Source organism: Callorhinchus milii, unplaced genomic scaffold, assembly GCF_018977255.1.
Source record: "Callorhinchus milii isolate IMCB2004 unplaced genomic scaffold, IMCB_Cmil_1.0 Scaffold5, whole genome shotgun sequence".
NCBI classification, from domain to species: Eukaryota; Metazoa; Chordata; class Chondrichthyes; order Chimaeriformes; family Callorhinchidae; genus Callorhinchus; species Callorhinchus milii.
Window position 1 is genome coordinate 9,797,898 of NW_024704746.1, and position 11,066 is coordinate 9,808,963.

Below are 11,066 nucleotides of genomic sequence, written 5' to 3' on the forward strand. Positions count from 1 at the left end.
TGTGATGATTTAGGCAGAACTTGGATACTTGGGCCACTTGTTTAATATAAGATGTTATGAACAGCCTTGCAAACAAGTGCCAATTATTATTTTAGATCAAATGAAAACAGGTCAGCACACACCTTCTCAGGGTTTGAAGGGAGAATAGGTTGCGATGGCTGAATTATGAAGTCCTATGTTAATTTGCTCCCATTACAACAGTTTTCTTTGACCGTGCCTTCAGCTCCCCTCTCGACTCTCTACCCCCTCCTCCCTCCCTCCCTTCCCTCCCCTCACCCTGACCATTTCCCACCTGCTCGGGTCCTGACCCAACTGTCCAGGGCCTAGGGGCATCCTCCCAACGTGAAAGCGCTCTATAAATGAAATCTTGTTGTTGTTTATGTAAGCCTCTACTTCTCAAAAGGGATATACCTGTGCTGATTCTATAGAATGTAGACCCACAGAATGTTATGGTACAGAAACACCCTTTCAAGTGCAGCATCCGTCTGGCTAGTGTTTTTGTCTACACGAGTCACTCTCTTGTTCATTCCCTATGCCCTTTTCCATTTCTTCTATCCAAGTATCATTTAATTCCTTTTCAAAAGAATTGATGCAGTCCTTGCCCTTCAAATACTCCTTTATTGGCCCGAAGCATCTATATAATTCACTTTTAAAAGAATAAATTGAGATGTCTCAAAAACGTGATAAGGCGCTATATCAAATACAGGGATTATGAATACATAATAATATTAATCATCCTTGAATTTGATATAGCACCTTAGTTGAGATGTCGCAAAGCGCTTCATAGAGTTTATTGTAAAGTGGTTCGACTGTATTTTGTGGGTGAAACACAGCAGCCAATTGCACACAACAGTCGTGGATTGAATAACCAAATTCTTTTTGAAAAAGAAACATAAAGACTTACGAAACATCAAGACGTAGAACCCATATTAGTCTAGACTGACACTCTAATGAGATCCTGGGGGTGCACTTCACTACTGATGTGTCGTCCTTTGGACAAGACATTAAACCGAGGTCCCGTCTGCCTGTCCAGATGGACAGTAAAGATCCCATTTGGGATCCTTTGGGATGTCCTCCCGACATATTACATGCTTAGGAAGTAAGAATATTAAGAAATATTGGGTAAAGATAGGGAAATGTAATTAAAAGTGATGTCCCATTCAATAAAATGACTGATCGGGGCAATTAGCAACCTCCTCTTATAATAGTAATAATAATAATCCTTGCATTTGAAATAGCGCCTTATCACGTCTTTGAGACTTCTCAAAAGCGCTTCACAGAATATACGGTATATTTTGTAGGCGATGTTGATATGTTCTTCACAGTTCATTCTCTGCTAAGTTTCAGAGGCCCAACATTTGAAGTTAGCAGCTCTTAAGGGCCCAACACATAAATGTCCACGGATAACATGATAGCAGAGCATTTAACTCAGATTTTAACATACGCAAAATAAAAACTAAATTTACTTTGAATACTACTCACATTATTAGTAATAGCCATCTTGGATATGAACAAAAAAATTTTTTTAAAGTAGGAATGTAGAATTTGGAATGTGCTGAATCCAGCTGTGACACGAGAGGTTACTGTGCCAACCAGAATTACACTGTGAGCTAGTTAATGGTGGCAGACTCGGTTTAGAAACACAACCAGACGTCCTTCCTGACGGCACTGATGGTTGAAAACGTCACCCCCTGATGTGAAGTGCAAAACTGAACCACACACAGACCTTGGAGGTCAGTTCGAATCCCCAGTTAGCTCATGTCTGCCAGTGCAATGGTGAAGCCATTGCAATTGGCGCTCGTGACTCCGGAGTTGCGCAGAGCAAGGTGTTCTGCTTGTAATACGTTTCTATCTTACCTTGAAGTTATGAGTGGGTAGTGATCGGATTCGTTTAAACTTTGGTATGATGCTCCCCAAGAATGAAAAGCTTTCCGAAACTTGCTTGGACGAAAAATTGGCCAGTTAGGTGGTTTTGTCTTGGTGATGTGGTATTATATTTCAGGGGGTGGGAAGCAACATCTCTGACAGAAATGGATGCTCAATAAAAGCATTTTATACTAATAAGGAGGCTAACTGTAAAACATAGTGATAATTATGACTTGATTGTAAAAGTTTTGAGGTGTGCTGAAATACTGATAATTAAGTTTAATGCCATTCTGCTTTACTGAAGTCAATATTATTATACACGTCACTGATTGAGTTGAACACCAGCAGAGAGGCATCATTGCTAAAACATTTCCCTGGTCATTAGAATACCACATACCTCTTCATCAGTCTCCATATCATGAACTGGCACAGTGGAAAAAGATCTGGTTGTTCTCTGAGAGTCCTGGGAGGATGAGGGGGGAAGGAGAAGCCATTGAAAATACCATTATAGTATCTCATTCGTCACTTTAAAAAGTGACCATTGCTTTAGGCTGTTTTTTTTAATATTGTTACATTCTTCCGTGTAATTATCTTGATAGTCAAAGATTTCTCACTGATACTACTCACACATATGTTCTGAAACATAAGCTACATTTTAATATAAAATTGAATAGCAACCTTGTATAAATTTATCCAGCTCTAAATGGAATTAATGTTATCATACAATTTACACATAAGACATATCACATCTCTAAACGATTATCCAGTTTCATATATTTTTAAAGAAAAATTCTGCCCTGTTGCTAAGAGCATCAAATTATCTGAACATAACAGTGGTTGTCAAATGAATGGAATCAGCAGAGGCAGCTTTAGTCAATGCAAGATCCTTGTGCCCCTCGATAAACAGGCAATAGAACAATTCAGAACTAGCACCCATTTATACTCTCATCTCCCAATTGCTCTCTTGGATGAGCAAAGCACGTGTCAATAACCGAGTCCATGCATAGAGTCCTGCTACCTGGCGACTACGCCAGTTTTTTTTTAATGTTATTAGACACCTGGCAGTACTGCTGCCTATCTTAAGAGCAGTCAAACAGATAGTTCAGGAACTTCTGAAACTTAAGTTTAAAATTAGCTTGAATCAAACCAAATTCACAGTGCATCTCCTCCATTTCAGACTCACCTCCTGGAGGTGACTTTAAACAGCACCAATGCCCCTAGAAACGGATTTACAATGGACTTTTAGCATCAATTAATCAATGCTACCGCAGAGAATATTGTGATATAAAGTTTACACTGTATTGAGAAACTGACCCCTACCCCACCCACGCTATTCAATTTCTGATACTTCAAATGTGAAACAATATATGAGGATGAAAGTCCCTAAGATAGAACTGATGGCAGTTAATAATCCTTTAAAATCTGTTTTTGGTTAGGGTCAGTGTGAAACAACATGTGATGAAACTGTATGAAATGTTATACTTCAGCATAGATAATGCTGATGAAAAAGTGAGAAAGACTAATTTTGGAATAGAAGTGTGATTACATTTCTCTTAATGTGTTGTACATTCCTTCAAGGATCTTGGACTTCATTGAATTTTTTTCAATATAGAGCAGGCGAGCTGCTCAAGGTACTTGCTAGGACTTTGAGCTTCCAGACAATTACTTGCTGAAAAGCAAAGTAACACATCACCTTATATTGATCAAGATGGCAAGTTCTGAGTGATGTTCCACCAAGCGAATCAGGCTAATAAAATTTAACAAACGTATTATCGTAAATCTCTCCGTACGAGTCACACATTCATACCTTTGTTTACCCCCATTAAAATACTGGACCAGCGCAGCCTTCCCTGCCCTCCGCAACATCATCTGGCTCCTCCACTGCCTGTCCTCTTAAGCTGCCAAAACGCTCACCCACAAATTTATTACTAGGCTAGACTATGCCAATTCCCTGCTTATTGGCCTTCCCAACCCTATCCTCCACAAGCAGCAGATCATCCAGAACTGCCCTCTCCTGCACCCCCACCCTCGCCAGCCCACTGGCTCCCCATCCCCCACAGGATAAACTTCAAAATCTTCATCTTCACCTTCAAAGCCTCCATGGCCTTGTTCCTTCCAACATCTATGACCTGCTAACCCCATATTAACCTGCCCACTCCCTCTGCTCAGCATGCTCAAGCCCACTCCACTTCCCCCTCCCAGCACCCACTAACATCAGCAGTCAGGCCTGCAGCCTCTCTGCCTCCACCTTTTGGAACTCCATCCCAGTTCCTTTGCCTTGCTCCCTCCTTTACCTCCTTCAAGGCACATCTCAAGACCCTCCTCTTCAACAATGCCTCCTCTTCCTACCCCTACCCTCCCTGCCCTTACTCTCCCTCCTGATCCCAACCCCCTGCTCAGGTCCAAATTCCTAACTGTCCAGCGCCTTGAGACGTCCTCCCTACGTGAAAGGTGCTATACAAATGTAATTTGTTGCTGTTGGAAGGGAAGAAATGCACACTGGAATTCATAGCTTATATTTTTGGACAAGACTGACTGCATTTCTCAACTTTGATAATTCAATGAAGCAATGATTTTTTAATATGGAAGTAGCAGAATTTCTAATTGGATTTAGAAATCTTCATTACCGGGTGTTGCGAGGACCAGGTGTAATCCAACTTGATCCCAGAGCTTTCTTCATCTGTCGCCGAACAAGCTAAACTAGAAGTTGCAGCATCGTCTGAAGTTTTACCTTTCAACTGAGTGCCTTTCGAAGTTAAAAGCTCATTGGAAGCCATCTGTGAAAAGGCGTCTTTATTAAGGACCTTTTTGGGAATTTTAAAGCTTTGAAACCTTTCAGCTGGTTGCTGAGAGGATTCGTATCCCACAGCTTCTTCAGAACTACTAGCTGGAAATGTCCCAGCATCAGCTCTTCCACAAAGTTCTGGCGTCTGAGGCACATTTGAGACTGTGGATTTATCCTGATACCCCAAACCTCCTTCGTCATAAACTAATTTGGTGCTTGTCTGATCATACAGGGATCTTTTGGATGACCCTAAACTTGTTGGTCCACCACCAGATCTAATGGATTTTTCAATCGCTGAGGTTTTAGAAGGACCACTGGATTTTGATGACATTTTGAGCGTTTTATTCTTGGATACATCCTTCAATCGCTCTAATTTTCTAGATTCCTTCCGGAGTCTTCTCAAATGATTATTTATTTTATCACATTTCTGCCAGTCGAGAATTTTCACTCCTCCTTCACTCGAATTTCCTGCAGTTTGGATAGCTTTGGGGAGGTTTACCTTCCATGGATCAAACAATCTTCCGGGATTTTCGCGTAATTTCGCAAGATGACTAGATTTTGTATTGAGAACATCTACCTCTTCACATTTTGTTAGACTTTCTCCTGAATCTTTGTGTGGTTTGTCTGATTGAGTAGACTCCTTGTGCTGTTCTTGTAAATCTTGTGTCTGTTTTGCACTTTGCTGTTGCTTGTAAGATTCGGAAGCAACATTGTCCTCAACTTTCTTGTTCACTGTTTGCGAAGGCTCTGTTAAGGAAGGTTGATTTTCACCTTCCTTACTAATTTCTTCTGCGACTTCTTGAGTTTCTTCTGGAGGAGACTTTTTTCCAAGATGGTGTTCCGAATTGGTTTGCGGCTGCTCAGGTGAAGGGCTATGAAGCTGCTCAATTACTTTAGACTTCAGGGCCTCTGGATCCTTCTCCACTGGAGGCTTTGCCTTAGGTGTAAGGGATTCACCAGTTTGGTCTACAGCGCTAGCGGTGTCAGGTGACACTTTTTCGTCTTCTCTGTGTCGGTGCTTTTCTTTCTTCTTTTCTGCTGGTGAATGCCTTCTGTGCTTCTTATGCTTCGACTTGTGTCTCTTTGACGATTTCGATGAGGAAGGTCCCTCCAACGAAGATGCATCATCCGTGTACTTACATTTTTTCGATTTCACATCATCCCTGTTCTTGGAATCGTGGCCCTCGGAGTCAGAGTGGCTGTCGAAACAAACAAAAGTAGATGGAGCCAAAACAAACAAAAAAAGACACATTTATGATATGGACACACATTATTCTAGTTACGTCTGAAGAATAAGAGGTAAGTGACAACTCGATTATAGCATGAATGTCTGTGTGCTAAATCTCAGTGGCCTCGTTGTAAGCGAAGCATGAAAATATCCAACTTCCAGGTAATTAGGTTGCTGCTGGCTTCATCCCCATTACAAAAGAAGTGACACCACCGACGTTTCATGTCACCATTACACATAACTTCTTTGGCAAGGTCAGCCACAAATGGGATTTCTGCCATCATAATCCTGCATTGTCAAACACATTACATGCAACATCAACTGGAATGTCAGTCCATAGGGATTTCAAAAACAGTTTTTAAAACTCATTTGACACGCTAATTAAAAACAAATGTTTCTCAAACTTTCGCCAATACTAACCTAAGATAGGATGGTTTATGCTCTTCCACAGACTGCTTGCGTTCAGTGGAAGAATCTCGATCATGATGGCTCTAATAAGAAACACAAAACAAAATAATATTGAAAGTGTAGACCATTCTCTGATATCTGAACAATACATAGACATGTTAGTGTACTGTAATTTAGAGCAAATGACCTGCTTTAATGTCATTATTGTAAATGCTGAATATGCTTTCTAGTCTTGGAGTAGAAACTCAATGCACCTTCAAATCCTACTTGGCAAAACATGAGAATATACTTTCTCCTGCATCTTTGGAAAATACTGTATTTGATATAGCACATATCACATCATCGAAACACCTCAAAGCACTTCACAAGATATAGTGTAAAGTAATGTCACTCTGTGTATTTGTTGGGTGAACAGTGTGAATAGTAATAGAAGCACAGTATTGAAACAATGCAAACATTTTAGCAGAAACTTTGCAATCTTATCATTGACATATGTTAAGAAAAAGTTTGCAAACATTCCATGGATAATTTTTAAACAAAATTTACAAACTTTCTATTGAAAGTCTGGAAACTTTCACCAGAACTCTTAAACTGTTAAACACATTTAAATCCCGTATCTGATATCGTATCAGAAAGCGTTTTAATGACAAATGTCACATCAATTTGTGATTACGAATAAGGACATGCCGTAGAACTGGAAGCTACAATGAAAATTACTTATATGAACTTTTCAATTATCAATGGTTAATACAATAGTGTGTTATCGCAAGGTTGCCCTCTAATACAACTTTTATAGTATCCTTAACATCAGATAACATCTCAACAACAACGAAAATTACATTTGTACAGCGCCTTTTACGTCAGGAGGACTTCCCAAGATGCTGGACAGTCAGGGATCCGCACCCGAGCTAGTGGCTGGGATCAGGAGACGTGGAGGGTGACCGAAGGCACGCTTGAAGAGGGTCTTGAGACGGGTCTTGAAGAAGGTGGAGCGGGAAAGGTGGGAAACGAGAAGCAGGCTGAAGCCTGCTGAACAGAGAGAGCGAACAGGTTTGTTGGGGGTTAGGAGGTCACAGAGGTAAGGAGAAGCAAGGCCATGGAGGGCTTCGAAGGTGAGGACCAGAATCTTGAACTGTATCCTTTGAGTGATGGGGAGCCAATGGAGCCAGGCGAGTATGGGGGTGACAGGGTTACGGAGCCTGGTACGGAAGAGGTCACGGGCTGCAGAGTCCTGGATGATCTGCAGCCTCAGAGTGATTTACAAAGACATGTTGGATTCAGAACAAGAGGGAGGGATACAGGGGAGGTAACCATGAGCATGGTCAACGAAACAGGTTAAGGTGGACTTAAAGATAGAGAGGGGGTGAGATGGAGCAGGAAAGAGAAGGAGTTCCACAGGTGAAGGGCATCAGATCTGAAGGCTCGGCAGATATTCTTGGAAAACTGCACTGAAACTTACTCGTTTTCCTCTGACTTCTTTTCGAGGTGATGGACTCTCTCTACTGCCAGTCTGGTCACTTTTACTTTTCTTCTTCTACCAATATAAAACACACACAAAAAAACATTTAGCACAACAATAATGAACTTATTCAATAGTAGCAAGACTTTTGAAGTTACGACAAGAAGGCTACAATCCTGAACCCTTTGCTCAACTTGTCCTTCAAATTAGGGATTGGAGAAGATAGCTCCAGTAGGGAAGTAGCATGAGACATGCACAATAGGCAGATGTTGTCCTTTTATGCTGCACTGTTTACTTGAAGCATCCAAGCCAATTGGCTCAGCCAAATTTTGGATATCTGGAAGTGAAAAACTCAGCACTAGTCAGTAGAGGTTCAGAGTCCACCTGACAACTATCGGATGAGATAAACTTTAAACTTTACAGTATGTAACTTCTAAAAGATAATCATTAACTGATATGTAGGGCTTTTTTTTAAAATAAAAAATGTCAATCTTCAGAACTGAGGGTACTATTCAGGGGACAAAGACAAAGCGGTCAGTCTTCAGAAAAAAACATGAATTCATAGGTAAATCTACTTAAGATTATACCACAAGACAAGACTAATCATTCCTAGTAAAACCAGACTGCACAAAAGTGCATTCTGAAGCTTACTTAGAATATTATTTTAATTCAATTAGTGAAGGGGGTAATGGTTATTTCTAAAGGGAATGGCAAATTATTGGTGCACATATATAGCTAATTTTTCAATTATCAATACCAAATATTGAGAACCTGGAAAAATTACTTTCACCCTTTTCTTCATGATATGTCTGTTAAACAACAGAAGATAGAATTGAATCTTCTTAACTTGGGTTGTGGCCATAGCATAGGTCAGAAAACACTGTTGAGGTGCATTGAAAGCAAGTGATTGTGTACTCACATCACGATCGACGCTGGATTTCCGGGACTTCTTTGTTCGTGATTTATCCTTCATTTTCTTGTGTTTCGTTCGCAACTTATCCTTTGGTTTCTTGTGCTTTGTATCCTTTCCAGACATTACTCACTATCTGATTTGTAGAGCTCCTGAATCCTGAGGCCAGGAAAGTTGGGGTGGGGGTGAGAAAGAGGATGTACAAAAAGGAAAAATACATAAGAACCTAGTTATACTTGCGTTTGGAATAGAGCCTTATCGCATCTTTGAGACATCTCAAAGCGCTTCACAGAATATATTATAAGGCCATATTACATGAAGAAGATAAAATAGTATTGCATTGTATAAATAACATACATTGATAACTGCACAGTACAGTATCAGTCGAGCTTGGGCCCTATTAGGGAGAGACCGACACATTTCTTAAGAACGAGCTCTCTGCTCATTTCCTCCCCCAAGAAGAATAAAATAAATTGTCACCTAGTACACAGTTAAGCGACTTTGATATCTATAGCCATACGAAAGTGTGAAACAAGAAAGGTACCTACGGGAAATCAAGCCCACTCTTTTTGTACATAAAATCTACCATTGTTACACGCTTCACCCAACTATTATCGCTGAGGGAAAGTTCAGCAGATAACTCTCCTGCTCTCCAAACGCAATGACATCAAGCAAAAACTCCAGATTATTCATCCATCCCCATTGCTTAAATCTGTCTCCATTTCTTCATGGGGGAGAAAATGAGCAGAGCTCGTTCTTACGACATGTGTCGGTCTCTCCCTAATAGGGCCCAAGCTCGACTGATACTGTACTGTACTGTGCACAGAAAGACAATAGCCTTTCAATACTGAATTTACAATCAATGTGTCCTGGGAGTATTTGCTCATTTCAGCCCTATTTGTGTCATTTCAATTTTAAATCCATGCACTCCAGTTCCGCTTGTATCTGGATAATTTGGGCTTTTTATAATCTTGACACAATGTTTCCCCCCTCACTCCTAAAATAAAAACATGCTTAGCTCTAGGTACATCTAGTACACTATATATATATATATACACACACACACAAGGACACTTTTTTCTAATTAATTTTGCTTTGTAAAGTGTTCTGTGAGAGACACTGAATAAACTCAAGTTATTAAGTTATTATTAACCCTGTATTATCCACCCTTCAGATTAAACACTAAACTGAGATCCCATTGCCTGTTCAAGTGAACATAAACAAATCACTAATTGGAGAGAGAAGGGAATTTCGCCCAATGTCCTGACGAACAGATACCCAAGATAAAATTGGTCATTCTGGCTGTTTGTGATACGCTGCTGTGCGCAAATTGGCCACCACATTAGCTCACAAAATACACAATCACTTCACTCCTCAAAAAATCCTGTGGCATGCTTCGAGATGGCCTCCTAAATTCAAAAGCACTGTACCAAAATGCAAGGATTATTATTGTGAGCACAGTTCTTGCGGCTATTCTCTGAAGCCTTCGATCATCCTTCTGAAGGTAAGATGACCCAAAACCGCTCGCGATATCCCAAATATTGGCTCACGAGGGACCTACACAAGGTTATACCTGGGTCAAATTTGAATCGTGCACAAACCGGATTTGCTGTGCCGTCCGTCCGAGACTACCACTTTCGTGAATACCGTCCGCCGGCCCGCTGGCGAGATTTGCAAAAAAAAAAAAAAACAGGTAACTGCACATCCCGCATCGGGATGGCCAGCAAAATCCAAGCGCGCGGACGAAGCGAATTAAGCCACCGGCGACTTATTTTCCGACTCAAGACGAGACAAGACACACGGCCCTCAAGGTGCCGCCTGGCCATTTGGTCATCCTCGCTGGCCTTGGCAGCCGCTTCGCCCTGACCGGAGGCGGCGTTCAGTCAACAGCCCAGGAGCAGGAGGAGGAGGAGGAGGAGGAGGAGGAGGTGGTGGTTTACAAATTCAAAGCATGTACGAACCCGGGAATGGCTATCGGAGCTCAACACACACACACACACACACACACACACAAAAAAAAATGTCCCGAAAGCTGCCTCACGACACGACATTTTAGTGGGTTGGACCGGGACGTGAAAATGTCCGGGGCCTTACCTCGAGCCAGAGAAACACCGAGACTTTCCCCGAGTGCAGAGCAGGGCCAGCGAGAGGCCTACACGACCATGACATTTACAACGGTTTTAACTCGCGAGGACGGTATTATTCGAGCCGCCGCACAACCTACAACCCGCGGGGGAAGGGGGCGGGTGGGTGGGGGGTGGTATTGCCGCCCACCACGACCACTGACGCTCGCCGGGCAGAGCAGCGGCGGTGATTTTTTTTTCTTCCCCCCTCTTCGACGCGGTGCGACGGGTTTAAAAGTACATGTCCGTTTCAGGGAAGCTGTTGGAGCGGCGGCCCGCGCGGCATT

General features: G+C 41.7%; 1 protein-coding gene across 5 annotated transcripts in view; it reads right to left on the reverse strand.

The window, feature by feature from the left end:
* swt1 (SWT1 RNA endoribonuclease homolog) overlaps positions 1 to 11,066 on the reverse strand; it is a 52,748-nt gene that overhangs the window by 41,247 nt on the left and 435 nt on the right. For 2 of the 5 annotated variants that reach the window (XM_007895588.2, XM_007895589.2), the window contains exons 1-6: positions 10,751 to 10,906; positions 8,666 to 8,815; positions 7,747 to 7,821; positions 6,300 to 6,370; positions 4,494 to 5,850; positions 2,264 to 2,329 (exon numbers count right to left, since the gene is read on the reverse strand). In XM_007895588.2, coding sequence (XP_007893779.1) covers positions 2,264 to 2,329; positions 4,494 to 5,850; positions 6,300 to 6,370; positions 7,747 to 7,821; positions 8,666 to 8,782 — 1,686 coding nt within the window. In that variant the 5' untranslated portion in view covers positions 8,783 to 8,815; positions 10,751 to 10,906. Of the gene's footprint in view, positions 1 to 2,263; positions 2,330 to 4,493; positions 5,851 to 6,299; positions 6,371 to 7,746; positions 7,822 to 8,665; positions 8,816 to 10,229; positions 10,318 to 10,750; positions 10,907 to 11,066 lie in introns of those variants that run through there. The other 3 variants (XM_042334788.1, XM_042334787.1, XM_042334790.1) reach the window with 3 other exon arrangements.